The sequence below is a fragment of the Cibotium barometz genome, chromosome 65 (genome assembly GCF_041138505.1).
Source record: "Cibotium barometz isolate CiBa-2024 chromosome 65, ASM4113850v1, whole genome shotgun sequence".
NCBI lineage: Eukaryota > Viridiplantae > Streptophyta > Polypodiopsida > Cyatheales > Cibotiaceae > Cibotium > Cibotium barometz.
Genome location: NC_141110.1, coordinates 22788530 through 22806399, shown reverse-complemented (window position 1 = coordinate 22806399; position 17870 = coordinate 22788530). Strand labels below are relative to the sequence as shown.

General features: G+C 39.9%; 1 protein-coding gene across 1 annotated transcript; it reads right to left on the bottom strand.

The window, feature by feature from the left end:
• Positions 1-1696: 1696 nt before the first annotated feature.
• On the bottom strand, positions 1697-3803 carry LOC147603066 (uncharacterized). The gene is made up of 2 exons (XM_086797008.1): positions 3097-3803; positions 1697-1787 (listed from the first exon to the last, which is right to left on the bottom strand). Exons 1-2 carry the CDS (start codon positions 3577-3579, stop codon positions 1713-1715), a joined length of 558 nt encoding a protein of 185 aa, XP_086653134.1. The 5' UTR covers positions 3580-3803; the 3' UTR covers positions 1697-1712.
• Between the last annotated feature and the right edge of the window lie 14067 nt (positions 3804-17870).

Genomic DNA, 17870 nt, shown 5'->3' with positions numbered 1-17870 from the left:
GAGCATTCATTCAACATTGGGGACGTGCGTTTGAAATTCACCCCTCTCACCCAATAAGGGAAGAAGCAAACTTCCTCACAAGGAAACAAAAATAGTGAAGACCCCAAGGATAATATTCAAAAATAAAGTGTGTTAAATGTCTCTTCATACACCCACACTTTGTTTTTCATACCACAAAACTAATGGTCAATGAAGCACAAAACTAATGGTGGTCAATGCAGCAGTGGTCCTCTTATTCAATGAAATTGACTAGTAAAAATTGTTTATCACACATGAAGACCAGAGTGGTGATTCCAAAGACCCTCTCGTTTGGGCAACATTTATATCGTGCAATAAACGTTTACTTTTGGAAAATGTTGCTCGAACTTTGATAGGCACACGTTTACTTTGCAAACAATGTTCACGTATCCACGCCATTCCACAACCTATTAAAGTTTTTGAAAAATAATGGGTGTTATTCATACCAATTGATTATTAAATTCGTTGTCACACATATAAATATAATTATATGTCAAAAAAAGGACCCTCTCTTTTAGTCTATTGTGCAATAATAATAAAAGTTCGATTTTTGGAAAATGTTAGCTCGAAACTTTACGAAAGTTCGATGGGTACGCACGCTAGCCTAACATGAGGTCGGATCTCCACTCACGAGGGTCAGTGTTGAGCAGGCACTCCGGCAGCTGTGGCTGATGATGCTGCCCATGGGATGACGTCCAAGGAGAGACTGAGACGCTGATTCCGTCCATTGGCTTGGCGGCGCGCTCCTGGATCTCGTGCAGCGGCCTCATGCAAGGCTTGCACTTCTTCCGCCACCGCCGCCCCTCCTTCAACAACGCCGCCACTTGCTCGCCACTTTGCGTCTCTGCATCATCCCGCCCATCGCTCTCCACATCTTGTAATTCTGCTCCATCCAATATAGATTTCTTCCTCCTCTTCCTATTGGACGGCCCAACCTCCTGCCCAACCTCCTGCAGTATCTTCGACACCAGCTGCTCCGCGTTTCTGATCCGATCTCTCTTCTTGACCAAATTGTAGTCACAGTAAGTGGCCCCCGGCGTCATTACTGCCTCTCTGCAGTGCCACTCCCTTCCTTCCTTTCTCTTGCACCTCTCCAACCCTACGTCTATTTGCTCCTCTACTTCTGATAATGTCTGCCTCTTCTTCTTCGTCGTCTTTAGTGTCTTTGTCTTTGTATTCTTCGGCTGCTGTCGGCCGGCGCCGTTGATGATCGAGTTAGCAACGGAGGCCACGCTGGGCACACCCGTCTTCTTTAGGGTCTTCGCATTCTTCAGTCTCTTGTCGATCCTGCTGGTCGCCGTCTCATGCAGCTCGACATCTTTCTCTTTTGCGGACTCCACGTCTGCACTAAGGAGAGCAGGCGCCGACGTCTCATGATCACGCCTTGCACTTCCCGACATATCGCTTCGACTCCTTCGATGAGATCGTGCTTTCCTATGCCCTGTTGGCCGATCAAATATAGCAATAGAATGAGAAGCTTGGCTTAAACGCTTGATTAAATACAAGATATAAGCTTAATGCCATCGCCAGCTTGATACGCACCTTTGATGCTCGAAACCAACCACGCCACATCTCTCCTGTTAATCCAAATTTAAACGTTCTCAATTGAAGCTTGCACTATATTTGAGTTCTTCCAGCTTTCATTGTTGGGTTCTTTTTGAAATGAATTTAACCTTCATGAGTTCAAATTGACATCATGAGAAAGGGCCGAACCTGGTAATGGTAGTTTGCCCTTTTCTGGATTTGCAACGTCTCTCCAGAACGTCAATCTGTAATTTTAACACACAAACATAACAAACTCCAGTGATGAAGTTGGTGGGTTGATGTATTCCTTAGCCTCATAAGCTACCATAAAAACATGACGTTGAGGGCTAGCTAGTCTACAATGCAATGGGAGATACATAATTATATATGGGACATCAAGGAGCAGCAGAAAAGCTAAGTAGATTCTTTAGAAGGGAACCAATGGTAGGTATCACTAGGGTATAGTCTACTGACTGCAAACACACTGATGAGCAACATGATCCATTTTAGTCTACTGCAAACACACTGACGAGCAACATTAAGGCCTAGGCCCAATCATCATGACGAGGTCTGCAGTTGTGTCTGAATACCAACCAACTGTGGCAACGGGCTGCACAAAAGTTCTGGGACTCCTGGGTCTACGCAGTCTTGCTCAAATACACCACAAGACGTACTGTCAAACAATCCGGTACAATCAGGAGCAGCCAGTCGTCCCCTAAGTTAGCCTCCCCGAACCTTGGAGACGTCATCAGACAGGATCAGTCGACACAATTTAATGATGTGTGGGCAATGGGGATTCCCTTCCATGCCTTCCCAACTTGGTTCCAATCAAAATTGTCAAGCTCTGCAGGTGCTCCCCTATAAAGTAGGAACCCCAGCTATTGGTCCTGCACCAGCTGCATGATTTCCCTCAAATCACAAGAAGTAAGTAGGTGCATTTCAGGCCTATCTTGCCGAGGTTAGACTTTGGTCTATGAAAGGTTAATATGATGGCCCTTTCAATTGAGAGGCTTCATGGGGTTTTTAGCACTCCACAAAAAACTATCACAATTAAAATCTAAAGTGTAGAGGTGTATCACAAGCAAATTTAGTTGTAAAGTGTAGAGTAAAGATATATTTTTAGATTGAGGGCAAGACAGAGACGCCAGTTAGTTTGGATATAGTAGGTATGCTATGTGGGATAGTGGGCTAGATATGGAATTCGGATCCCCGCCATCTAAATGCATGGATCTTGAAGCTAACAGACAGAAGTGAAGGTTATTGTAACTGGACTTGCAGTTGTATAGGAACTTAGCAGCCTGATTAGGTGGGATTAACTGTATTCATGTGCCAGACTTCCCTCATCAGACTTATATCATGGTTTGCATAATCTAAGGCAATAATTTGCAGAAGAATGAGTGCAGGGTTACAAATTACAAGATTGCCTGCCTGCGCATGCACTAGAATAGGAGATGAATGATCTGCTAAAAAAGCTAAGTTCTAAAGATCCAACTCTTCTATGCTAGTGTGTGAATTTTGGGTTACACCTAATTAATCCTTGTTAAGGAGTCTGACCTGGGGGTGCTTAGTTGTGCTCGTTTTATTGCGGTCCTCCTCCTCCTCCTGTGCTAATATCCCTCTTCTGTGGTTTCCACCATTTCTATGTACGTTCTCTGTACTCGTACTGTCCAGCTCTCTAGTTTGTTCCGTCTCCTGATCCTCCTTCATCCTCGCAATAGAAACACTGGCCGGCTTGTTTGATCTCGGCCTTCCCCACACGACGGACACGTCACGGTCCTTGCCTGCAGTCGAAGGCGGTTTAGCTAATTCGCCCGGCCCGGCGCTGCTAGGCGCAGTCACGCTGGAGCCTAACACGGCGTGCGGCGGCTGCCTTTGAGAGACTAGGGGGCAAGAAGGCGCGATCAGATCATGAGTAGAGGAGGAAAAATTGGGCGGCTTATAATCAGCGCTAGTACCAGCTCCGCCACTACTATAAACCCTGCAAATGACATCATTTTGCCTGCCTCCTGCGGCTGGGCGGCGTTTCCTTATCCGCATGGCTGATGAGCGCGCAGGCCGCCAAGAAAACTCTCCTTGAGCACGAAAAAATTGTGATCTAATGCGAATCGCGTAGGGCTGCTGCACTATGTAGGATATAATTAGCAAGAAGAGAGGTGCAGAAGACGGCCCAGGTTACTACGTCGACGCCAGGACCTGAGAGCACAGATCTAAAGGCTCAAAACAAGCAGCGTAAGAGAATAGAACTGTGAAGCATCAGTAGGAGTTCATCAAGTGTTGAAAGCCAGAAAACCGAGCCGGGAGCGAAGACCCCGTGTCGTGAAGCCAACCTCCTCGGTCTGTTCAGATTCAACGGCGGACAATGTGTTTCTCAATGTGAAAAGCAGCTTGTGATGAAGAAAACTTTTCATGGAAAACTTCTCTCTTATTCAAAATAAATATATAAATAAAAATCTTGGCTTGAAAGTAGAAATTACACATGTTATCACCCACACACACAAGTGTCACGGCTCCTGCACGGAGATTCGAACCCATAACCTGGGGACTCTCAAACTCCATTCTAACCGCTACACTAACCCATGGAAAACCTCATCTCAAAAAAATCAGAGGCATTTCTTACTACGTTTAAAAGAGTAACATCATTAAGAACACCTTTTCCATTCGTTGGATTTAAGCATTTCTTACTAATTCTAAAGCATTTCTTATCAATTTTAAATAATTTGAACGTATTTATAGCTAAAAGAATATTGAAACCTTTAATTTCACAATAAATTTAAGAGATTTTAAAAAAATAAATAAAAAGTTACATTGTATGGAAGCCATGGAGCAGTTTATCAAAAAAGTTAAAAATTATGGTAGTTCAACCAGCTCAAGGAGAAAGTTCAATTGCATCTCGGGTCTAACATGGTGTATAACTTATTTAAAATTGTCCACATATCACCTTCGTGAGATCATCTTCGTGCAAATTCCAGAGGATCCAAAATAATAGGTATGTACACATGGTTTTTATGATTACGTATTTCATTCCATGAATGTATACACTCTTTTAGAATGATTTTTTTAACACCCCTACTATTATGTCAAGCATATTAGTAGCTATTTCATTACATGTATGTACACACTCTTTTAGCACGACTTTTCAACACCCCTACTATAAGTCAAACATTTTAGTAGCTATTACATGAGACATCTCGTATAAATGTAAGGACTCAAACATTAGTCTTGTAATTAAGTGGGTTAAGGTTGATTTATGACTTTTGAAGAAATGAAAACTTGAAACTCCATGAAATTCTTAGTTAGCATGCATCTACCTATGCTTTTTATTTTTAAATGCCTAGTATATTTGTAATTTTTTAAAATGACTAAAAATAACCTTAACTTCAAGGAGATCTGCATAAGAAAGTATGTTTTTAGTTAATAGAAGGTACATGGGCAAATGGCCCAAATATATGTAGGAGAACTTCTGTATTGCGTTTACACTATGTTTAAAAAACTATTGAAGTTATTGCCAAAGTAAATTATCTAGAGCCCTATTTCAAAAAGTGCATTAAAAATGATGGCCATGAAAGTCTAAGTTTTTGGCACACATGATATTTTCTTTTGGCACATGGAAGTCTACAAGCTTTTGACACATGATATTTTCTTATGGCACATAAAAGTCTATGAAAGTCTAAATGATGGCCATGAAAGACTATGTTTTAAAAACTTTTTTGGCATATTTTGTCAAGAGAATTCCTACTAGAAAAATATTGTTTAAAAAGAAATTGTACTAGGAAAATACTCTCAACACAACATACTAGTTGAAAAAAATATCAAGTGACTTAAACATATATTAATATATATATATATATATACTTAAAGAGATTTAATTCTCTAATAAGAATTCTTTTTGAGACAATATACTTAAAGAGATTTAATTCCTAATAAGAATTCTTTTTGAAAAAATATACTTAAAGAGATTTAAAAACATTAAAAGTCTCCAAAAGCTATAAAAGTGAAGCTATAAAAGCGACCTTTTTTCTAGAAGACTAGTAGATAAATGGTCTATATGCACTTAATTAATATCATTTTTTTTCCAATGCTCCTAGCATGCGAAGGAGATTTACTAGACTTGAGAATTGGTAAGCTATTTGGAGGAGCTCATGACCTCAAAAAATGGTGAACAAAATAATAGATTTTGGTTACAGTCCATTTGCTTTGTCCATGGTAGACAAGAATTTTGAATTTTTGTGCACTAGGTAGCATGATAACCACCTCCATGTGTCCAAGGGCTCCTTGTGTGAATGTGCTTTCAATGCCCACCTTTTCTTGAGTGAACACGGGTTGCCAACTCAAACTTCAGTTACATTCGTTGATGCCCTTTCGTGGTTTATTCTTGAGATGCTTAGTGGACTGTACAAATTCAACACAATGTTACAAATATTCCTTTTGAAGTAAGTTAAAATCGACGGTTAATTCATAACACACTCTGACAAGAACCACTCCTTGCATATACACTACTACATAAAGTGATACTTAAAAGTGAAAATAAATTATTTTTTGAACTAGGTAAATAATTGTGGACTGCCTCTGTGTGTCCAAGGGCCCCTTGGGAATATGCTTTCAAGACCCACCTTCTCTTGAATGAACAGAAGGTGCCAACTCAAAACCCCATTCTTGAGATGTCTAGTGGTATGGCTACAAATAAAACATAATATCGCAAGTATACTTGAAATGTTTCCTTTTGAAATAAGTTAATTAAATCCCACATAAACTTTGACTCAATAACCAACTGCATGTATGCCACTACACAGAGTAAGTAAAGTAACACTTACAATTAAAAGTGACAGAGAATATTTTTTGAGAATATAAAAATTGTCCCAAAGAGAAATGCTTCAAAGTACATCAAAAAAATATAACCATTAGACTATCAACACTATAGATGATGATTTCATACTTTAAAAACTTTCCCACATCATGTGACAATTTTATGCATACTCTTTCTTCTTCTTCTTCTTGCCTACATGTACTCGATTTTCATTCCTCTTCTAAGCTTACATGCAACCATTTCATCATTATTAATTTGTTTACGGGAGTCCACTGACAAATACCCAACCAAGGAGGTGGTGATATGATATTAAAAGAATATGGCACAGTGGAAAGAGATAGTAAGAAAAAGAACAATAGACAATGCAATAGATACACAATGGTGGAGAGAATATAAAATTCTGATTATACCAAAGAGGTACAAGTGATGGTGCTGTCCACCCGTGCGCTCTCAAGTAGATCTTAGATGGTGATCTAGACAGACTCTAGATGGAGTATGTACGAGGTGTAGAAGGGGGTGGATACTTCCAAGCATTGGATGACTTAGCTCATGGCAACCATGTCCATATATAGTACTGTAGGTGGTGTGGTAGATGCGTATACAATGAGGGTGGTTACACTGCATAGACACGGTCACTGCCCACGTATCAAGAACACGGACCACCGACCACCGCCCACTAATAATGGACCTAGTATATCTGAGGGAATATTCCTCATACCGTCGACCCCGAACCCCCCGCCAGGGGGGCTGCTAGTCCCCTTGGGACCCCCTAGCCACCGCTGGGGCGATGCCCCGAACCCCAACTAACGCTCATACCCCTGACCATCTCCTAACCATCATCAATGGTCACAATAATGACCCCATCGTCGTCTAAGCCGGGGTTCTCCAGACCCTTTGGCTGGACATTTAGCAACAACAACATTGATGGGTTCCTGTAGAGGCTTCTAGGAACTATACAAGCCCTTCTTACTGGTCATGTGTCATGATGCTCCACCATCCAAAATCCATGAATTATGGACTCGAGCCTAACAGATGAACATACCTCTTTAATGGCGACCCAAAGTTGAAGCTTGGTCTTGACATTGTTGGATTGACTCCTTTCTTTTCCATGAAGACTTCAAGGTGCTGTTTTTCTCGTCAACCTACTTCTTTCTACAATCTTTGACAACATGACCCTTCTTGTCACTCACAGAAATAATAGCTCCCTTGAAACTTCTTCTTCTTTGGCTTTTTCTTCTTCTCATCAGAAGATGTCGTGCCTTTTCCTTTAGCATTGGCCGAAAATGCATCATCACTACCATCGCACTTCAGCCGCATCTCCTCCTCAAGTAGCATAGCACTAAATTCTTCAAATGATAAAGATGGTACTCTAACTTGAGTGTTTAGTGATGTAGCCAAGCCATCAATACTTCTGTGGAAGAATTCGGATGCACCTCCAGGCCTAATCCCTATAGCACAACCATTTGATCTTACAGATTTTTGATCCGCGGGATAAATGCTTCAGCAGCTTCTCCTTCACCAAACTTTTCAATAGCAAGTTGATTCTCCAGGTTCAAAATCGTGGTCTGATTGCGAGTCTCATACTGATTTCTCAGTATGATCCAAGCCTCTGTAGCCTTGGTAGTATGTTGAATCAGAGTGAGAATAGAATCACTTACGCTAGTGAGACGATGGTACAAAGTGCGTCAGCATTGCGCCTTCTCCATGCCCAAAGAAGTGTAGCATCTATAGCGGAAGCATGTTTGTAGGGTTGTTGGGGTCGAGACTTCCCACTGGTTCTACATCCATTCCCAAAACAGTTTCTAGGAGCTCATAGGAGTCTAGAATGGCATTAATTTTGAATCTCCAAAGAGTATAGTTCGTCCCATTAAGCTTGCCTTCCGTGAAGGCAGGTGGATGAATGCACAAGACTGGTTGTAGCAGCAGGCAGCAACAGAGGTAGAAGCCATCACTCCTAGGGTTCTATGCAAAGAAAGACTAAAATTCATGCACTATTCTTGCTAAGAGCACCTAAGCTCTGATACCATAAAAGAATATGGCATAGCTGAAAGAGATAGCAAGACAAAGCACAATAGACAATGCAATAGATATATAATGGAGAGAATTTAGAAATTTGATTATACCAAAGAGGTATAAGTGATGGTGTTGTCCACCTGTGCTCTCTTAAGTAGAGCTTAGATGGCAATCTAGACAGACTCTGGATGGAGTATGTAGGAGGTGTAGAAGGGGGTGGATACTCACAAGCATTGGATGCCTTAGCTCATGGCAACCATGTCCATATATAGTGCTATAGGTGGTGTGGTAGATGCGTATACAACGAGGGCAGTTACACTGCATAGACATGGTCACTGCGTATCAAGAACGTGGCCCATCGGCCACCAACCACCGCCCACTAATGAGGGACCTAGTATCCGAGAGAATATTCCTCATACCATCGCCTCCGAACACTCTCCAAGGGGGGTTGCTAGCCCTCATAGGACCCCCCCAGCCGTGGTGATGCCTCGGACCCCAGCTAACGCTCATACCCCTGACCATCTCCTAACCATCATCAATGGTCACAATAATGACCCCATCGACGTTTAAGCTGGGGTTCCCACTAAAGACATATGCACCATGGCTACTCCTCATAATGGGGGCCTAACAAATGTGCATTATACATCAAAGTGAGATACACGGTGAGAGGCGGGCATTGAGAGTGTATACTAATAGATATATTGACACTAGAGGAAATAGGGGTATAGTCGATGGTAAGATGATCTATTGACACTAAAGAAATAGGGTAGTACAATCATGTTTTTATCCATGAAGAAATCAAAGGAAATGATAAGTTCACACTGAAATGAACCTAATGCTAATGTACCCACACTTGACTAGTTGGGCATGAACATTATTATCCACACACGCTGCTAGTCTAGTGTCCACACACTAATACTATCTAGCAGTTTAAAGAGAATGCAAGGAGCGAGAGAGCTTGAGTTCCTTGCAAGAGAACACACACACACAAGAGAGAGCAAGACACAAGAGAGAGATGGATGGCTAAATTTTCTTCTATCTTCTTCTCTTCTCAACAACCATACAACTATAAATTATAAGAATACATACTATGGGAGAGTACTCTCCTATAATAACATACAATGGTCAGTCCATAATGTGAACTCGACTATATGAGCTAGTGCTATAACTATTCCATAACTCTAGTACTCCAAAGTGGCTATCACCACTCACATAGCCTATCATCCATTCTCGGGGGGTTCACTAAAATAGAAATGTGCCTATCACGTGCATTCAACATAAGGTATATTTAAATAGCAAGGAATCACATAAATTTATTTACAGAGAGAGGCCTTTTTATACCCATAGTGTCAATTTATAGAAGGGGTTTTTTAATTTGTATATTGTATGAAGCATCCTTAAGGGCGCTAGCCGCTATAGCCTGGCTACATTAAGTTTCAACCTTCTTAAATGTTTGAATCTTCATTTTGCTCTTCGCGATTTATGAGTTTCTGAGTGCTATGTGCAGGCATGAAAGACTAGGAGACTTGCTACAACAAGTCAAGTCGGTCGTAAATGGATGAGACTCTCAATTGCTGGGCCGTCACGTAATAGGACTGTGGAACTACGAGTTAGCGTCCCTCCACTAATCCCACCACATCTCTTCTTTGCTTTTGCTCATCTCGGTGGGCTTTCCCTTTGTCCTCTTACCCTCTTTTTCCTGAGCTGGGAACAAGCATTAGCTTAATGTGAGGAAGGTGCCATTTGCAACGCTTCAATCCCTCCACTAATCCCACCACCTCTCTTTGTTGCTTTTGCTCATCTGGGTGGGTTTTCCCTTTGTCCTCTTCTCCCCCTTTTCTCAGACTAGGAACAGCACTAGCTTAATGAGGATAGGTATACGTGTCCCATGTGCTTACCGTGTTCCAAGTTCCAATGTGTTCCAAGTTCCAACTTCTTACAGTTTTAGTAAGGGTAGCCTCAGTTCCACTTTTGATCGTAGATGAATTCTTCACTCCTCTCAGCTTCAATGCCATCATCGTTAGAGCACTTTTGATAGTAGATGAATTCTTCACTCCTCTCAGCTCTTCAACGCCATCATTGCTGGAGTAGGAAAATGCATTACAGGCTAGAGCAGGAAGAAGCGAACACATCCAACGCATCCCCCCTCTTTCTTATGTTGCTGATTGCTGCTGCTGCTCCTCCTCCCCATCCTCCTCTGACACGATCATGGCATCATCTTGACTGGGAGGTAATTGCTATATTCCTTATGATTCATGTCTCACAAGCTCTCTACATGCTACTACTGTTGCTATAGCACATGCTGTTGTTTTAACCTATGGAAGAATGTGGGTGGGGGAGGGGGAAGGGCTGTGGGAAAGGGAAGAAAGGTGCCCAATCAATCGTGTCTAGAAGGAGGATTTGAAGGTCAACACGGTGCCATCTTGCTTCCACTAGGCCCTTACCCTCTCCAGGGGTGGTGGGGCACAAACAAATTTTGATCCCTTACACGGCTGTGGAGTGTAATAGATAAGTAATTAATTTTATGTGCTCTGTAGGTGTTCGAGAGGTGTTCAAGTAGGAACTTAGTTGAATACCCTTGTGGGCTTCATGGGATCTTTTTACAAGGTTCAAGTGATCAATGATGCCAATGAGGAGGAACTAGGCCTTGCGAGGGTGAGAAAAGGTAAACTTGAGCCCACTTTTGCTCAAGTTTGAGAACAAATTGAGGGCAATGAGCTTATGTCTGGAGCTTTTGAGTTCATAGATGATAAGTATACCTTGAACAAACGGTAAGAGGAGCGGTGGACACTTAGTGATAGACTTGTAGTCCGGATCAAGAGGAGTGCTACTAATGTAGAGGGAACATCTTCTCCAAGTAAGAGATAATGCATTGAATCAAACATTGAAGGAAAATGTGACACTCAATGCAACCCATCTTCAAATCTTTCTAGTACATTATTGAGCGCAAGTGATCTTGAGCATTGGCAACAAGAATGTGATAGAATAAGATCAAAGTTGAAGCTAATGACAATCCCACGGGATGATAGATTTGAGTTGCACACAAAAGACTTTGATGGGCAGCCCCAGCATTTGGTGTCATGAGTGTGGCTCATTGTATGGAAAGGGCTCGGTAGAAGGAAAGAATGCTACATATAATTTCTTTGCTAACTTCCTAAGAACCCACATATTGAAGAGCAAAAAACATGAAAAGAATTACATGGCTTATCGTGGGCTTCGAATGGAAGCTATGCAACATGGAGTGGTTGACCATGAAGACGGTGATAAACAAGAGATAGAGGCTTCAATAGAGAAGTTGCAATCTTATATGGTAACAAATGAAGGTATAATTTTCTTTCTTTTCACAAGTTTAGTATTGTTTTAGAAAGAATCCTCATGAAAGATCCCTGTCCCCACCGTGCAACGAATTCAGGGGTGCTAGCAGCAGAAGTAGCACATCTTGCACGGGGCAGGCTCCCTCACTCGGGGCCTCGCCCATGGATATCCAGACAAGAGACTAATCCATCGGTTTTTCCAAAACCAAACCCGGAAAAACTTCCCTCACTTGGAAAGCATGGGCGATTCCTCTAGGATAATTTTACTCTAGCGTAGTTAAAAGCCTTAACTAACTGAACTGATCTGACTGAACCCATAAGTCCCATAGTTAGATCAAGGAAAAAATTGCACTTGGATCATAGAGACCAACGCTTTTGTCCTCATTGAGAGGCACAGCCGTTGATTCTTTTTCATAGAACAATTTTTATCCGGGATTTACTTCATCTATCATACCATAACAGAATTGAGTCTCATTTTAGGGATCCATCAGTCCAGCCTCTAACACCATCGAGTCCCGTGGGTTAGCCAACCGCCCAACCACTATAGTGATGGGATCCAATTAAGAATTTGGTTAGATTTTGTCCCAGGTACTAGGGAAAAGAGTTCCCAGGCCCCCTAGCTGGATATTCACGCAAACTTAAAACTAGTCACACCACTTACACACCCAATATGAAATTGCCTTTTTCACAGAATCAGCTATCTTTAAAACAATCATTCAATGAAACCATAGTGTCATCAATCATAATCCTCCAAAATATCCAGTTGAATCCTAATTTCCAATTTTCCCTTCATCGGTGTACCTATGGCATCATTGGCAACTAGAATGCTCACCACCTGTCCACTCAGGGGCCTTTTCGATAGTTCCTAGCTCATAGTAACCGGTAATATTTTCACTTATAAAAATCAAAATGGAATCTCCATTCAAGATTAGCAAGATCAACCAACAGATCCATATAAAAGAGCCATGGACTTATCCATTGAGGACCAGCAAAGTCAATCAACCAGATCCATGTCCGAATTCAGAAAACAACTCTTACTCCTTGTTCCAATATCTTCCATGGGTATCTTCAACGACCTAGAGCCAGAGCACCGTATGGTTAGCACCCTCTAGGATCCTTCACAGATCACCTAGCGCTTCACTCATAGGCCGCTTCCTTGGTCCCTCATCCACCGTACCGAAAGCTCACCATTTAAATCGAATCGAGGCTGGTCAAGACCTTGGCCGACCTTGCTACGCGAGACATCCTCCATTGACTCTCCGTCAGTTGTGTAGCAACTTTATTAGATTAGGTCTCCACCACAACCTAATTCACAAGATGGTCAAAATGCTTCCTCAGCATTCTTGACATAAATAGTCATTTTAAAAATAGGTCATAAATACAGTTTCTACAGCGAATTCTCGTCTTTCCACATTGTTCCACATCAATCCTCGTTTATTTCATCTGTATTTCCATTCTCATCACATCATAATCATTCACATCACATATCACATCTATCCCAATTTATATCACATCTCATTCATTCACATCCTGATTCACATGACATCATTTCTATTCACGTCCATCACATTCATCTATATCACATCCATTTACATCCATCACATTACATTCATCATATCACATCCATTTACATCCATCACATTACATTCATTCATATCCATCACATTCATTCATTCATATCCACCACATACATTCTCATAACCATCTCATCACATACATTCTATCCACATTATATCACATACATTCTATCCACATTATATCACATCACTTCTATCCACATCATATCTCATTCATACACATCTCATCTCATTCATCCACATCCATCCAATTGTTCACCTGTACGACTACCCACATCTATTCATACATTCATATCTATCACTTCACATCCACATATATTCATGTCACATCACATCTCTTTACATCACATCACATTCTTTCACATACACATCTATATCCATTCTTTCTCATACACATCCACATCCATTCTTTCACATACATATCCACATCCATTCTTTCATATACATCCACATTCATTCTTTCACGTACATATCCACATCCATTCTTTCACATACATCCACATCCATTCTTTCACATATATCCATATACATATCCCCATCCATTCTTCACATACATCCACATCCATTCTTCACATACATAACCACATCCATTCTTTCACATACATCCAGATCCATTCTTTCACGTACATATCCACATCCATTATTTCACATACATCCACATCCATTCTTCACATACATAAGCACATCCATTCTTTCACATACACATACACATTCGCATCCATTCTTCACATATACATTCACATCCAATCTTCACATATATGTTCACATCCATTCATCACTTATACATTCACATCCATTTTCATCACATATCATCCACTCATATCCCATATCATTCATTTACATCTTGGTTCACATGACATCAAATCTCATCCATTCATTCACATCTATCTGATTCACATCACATCTCATCACATCTATTCATCTCACATCTCATCACCTCTATTCACATCACATCCATCCATCCATTCATTCACACCTATCTGATTCTCAGCAGATTTCATTACATCTATTCACCTCACATCTCATCACCTCTATTCACATCACAACATCCATCCATCCATTCACTTCTATCTGATTCTCATCACATCTCCTTACATCTATTTACCTCACATCTCATCACTATTCACATCACATCCATTCATTCACACCTATCTAATTCTCATCACCTCTATTCACATCCATCCATCCATTCATTCACACCTATCTGATTCTCATCACATCTCATTACATCTATTTACCTCATCTCATCATCTCTATTCACATCACATCCATCCATCCATTCATTCACACCTATCTGATTCTCATCACATCTCATTACATCTATTCATAGAATTTAAGAGAATTCTAATTTTGATATAAAGATTCTTTACGCATCTATTTATGCATAAAAATCAACTTCAGTTAACACTTTTATATCCTTTTATGCATCTCTTTATGCATAAAAATCAACTATAATGAGAATAACACTTTTGAAATAAAAATAAATCCTTTATGCATCTTTCTATGCATAAAATCAATTTTAATGAGAATAACACTTTTGAAGTAAAAATAAATCCTTTATGCATCTTTCTATGCATAAAATCAATTTTAATGAGAATAACACTTTTGAAGTAAAAATAAATTCTTTATGCATAAAATTAATTTTAATGAGAATAACACTTTTGAAGTAAAAATAAATCATTTATGCATCTTTCTATGCATAAAATCAATTTTAATAACAATACCAGTGATATCCATGCATATTCATAGGTGAATATGTACATGGAGTAATTAGAATATTTCTTTTAGAATGCACAAATGGTGGGAATTACTCTTTTGGAATAACATAAAAATAAACTTTCTTTTCTATAAAATTTTGAAAAATTTTGCAATAACCACCTTTGTATGGCTGACCATTTCTCATTTTTCTCATTCTAATTTCAACTTAAATTAACCCAATCTAGATGTATATGACTCTAATCTACTCAATTTTCAGAAATCAAGAGCATAAATAATATAAAAAAGTTTAATTAATCATTTAACTAATCTTTCTAGGATTAAGAAAGGCTCAATTGTAAAGAAGAGGAGGGTGGCCTTTTCATCAAGGCATAGCATTAGAATTTACTTCAATCAACTATAAACAAGAAAATCAAGAAAACCATAGATTTAAAATTAAAAAGTAAGAAAATTTAGCTTACATGGAGTTGTAAGCTTTTCTTTGGCTTGAGGGATTGAGGGTTCTACTCTTGTTTGAAGCAAGAGTGGCCACCAATTATTTTGGAGAGGATTAAGGGAAAAACAATTGAATTATCAAGAAATTCAATGTAAATGGCTCAGGACAGGAGCATAAACACCATTAAGCTTTTACAAAGGGGGAGGCTTCTATTTATAGGAAAAAGTGAGCCTCTAACCAAGCAAACTGATTCTAGAATTTTCTAGATCAGTTTCGTCAATTTGTGACCATTTTTGGGGCAGTTTAGCTTACTTTTTGGATCTAGTTGAAATAGGAGAGAGGAGAGATGAAAATATCTCATTATTTTTTAGTTTAAAACTCCTCCACACATGTGAAATAGGCGCCTCCTTTATGAGGGGAGATCCCCACACTGAGGTGTCAAAAATGCATCATTTTCTTTAAATATCTCTTAATTTTTAACTAATAAACCTTGTACTCAGTCAACTCTTCATCTTATGTGAGCATTTACTCATTTTTGGGGGGTTTTTCTTTTATTCTTCAATTTATCTCCTCCCTAAATTTGGATTAATCTTATTGGTCCATAAGAATCTTAATTGGAGCATAATTCAAATTTTTTTGAAAATGTGGACCCTTAGGCTAAGGTCCTTAATACTTATTTTTAATTAATTCCAATTGCACATTGGAAAGTTCTTTTTGAATTTTTGTTTCAAGGGAAACCATTTTAGACACTAGGAGGATTTTTATATCTAAAAATATCTTAATTTTAAATTACCTCCCTCTAGACATTTTCTCTCTCCATGCCAAAACAGGGTAAAAGAGGATCTTTCTTTTATTTCAGAGAGGGGAATAATTATAAGATCAAAAGGGGAGGTTCTTACACCTGCACACCTCAAAATCTGGATGGAGGAATCGTACATCCTACCCCACTTAAAAAACGCGAGATGTCCTCATCTCGCAAATTAGAGCACAACTCTTTCCCTTAAGATGCAACTGATTCTGGGGTTCCTTATAGTCTGTGAACCCAACAGAATCTTGGGAAAAAGATCCCTTATATAGAACTCATCTCATCAGATAACAATTCACTCAGATCATATCGTTTAAATTCTTATCACAATAATGGTCCATTAGACCAAAAATTTCCATCTGAACAGTCCTCCATGGAAATTTCAATTATACAGATTTTTAATTTGATATCCCTTAACTTGATCCACTGGGTCAAGTGTTAACAGTAGCAATCAGTCTCATCAGCACAATCCACTAATCTCATAGTGATTTGCTGAAGTCATTATCGTCATTCCAGTTACGAACATCATCACAGGAACTCGTCCCATTCATCCTCATTGTGGTTTTTCTCAGCTTATCGCTTTTCAACCAAAACTCAGGATCCATGATTTTTCAATCACAATCCAAATCAACTCATCAGTTCTCAACCAGAGTTTTTAAAATCATATCAACCACATTCAAATTCATCATCTGGATAGCATTTTTGCTTATAATTTCAAGTCTTAGATTTACTCGTATATACTGCCCAGTAAAGAGCTGCAGTATACCCTCTGAGCTTTAGAGGTCTCTTAACCCACTTGGAGAAAACATCATTCAGAAGCATATAGGTGTCTACCGTAGCCTCAGTATATACGGGAGTCACGGTCCTTGGAATTATAAGGTAAATACCTTCATGTCTAGGCCTCAAGCAAGTCAGGGATTCCATGTAATTGCGGTACTTCCATCTGAAGACCCGATTTCTAATTTATGAATTTCAGTCTGAATATCAATTTGTATGAATTTCATCACATAATTATAACCTTTTATTGCTACTTCATAAAATTTTGACATTTTTGGCTTCTCGGTTGATCCACATTAGCCAAATTTGCTGTGATACCAGCTGAAAGATCCCTGTCCCCACCGCGCAATAAATTCAGGGGTGCTAGCAACGGAAGTAGCACTTCTTATGTGGGGCAGGGTCCCTCACTCGGGGCCTCGCCCACACGGATATTTGGACAAGAGAATAATCCATCGGTTCTTCCAAAACCAAACCCTGAAAAACTTCCCTCACCCGGAAAGCACGGGCGATTCCTCCAGGATAATTTTACTCTAACGTAGTCAAAAGCCTTAACTAACTGAACTGATCTGACCGAACCCGTAAGTCCCATAGCTAGATCAAGGAAAAGATTGCACTTGGATCATAGAGACCAACACTTTTTTCCTCATTGAGAGACACAGCCGTTGATTCTTTTTCATAGAACAATTTTTATCTAGGATTTACTTCATCTATCGTACTATAACAGAATTGAGTCTCATTTTAGCGATCCATCAGTCCAGCCTAACCCCATCCAGTCCTGTAGGTTAGCCAACTGCCCAACCACTGTAATGATGGGATCCAATTAAGAATTTGGTTAGGTTTTGTCTCCCGGGTACCAGAGAGAAAAGAGTTCCCAGGCCCCCTAGCC

What these genes read in the sequence shown, in the direction of transcription:
- LOC147603066 (XM_086797008.1), bottom strand. Translation starts at nt 3,579, where the DNA reads ATGCGGATAAGGAAACGCCGCCCAGCCGCAGGAGGCAGGCAAAATGAT. An exon ending in GCACAACTAAGCACCCCCAG is followed by an intron (nt 1,788 to 3,096) that starts GTCAGACTCCTT and finishes TTAAAATTACAG; the next exon opens with ATTGACGTTCTGGAGAGACG.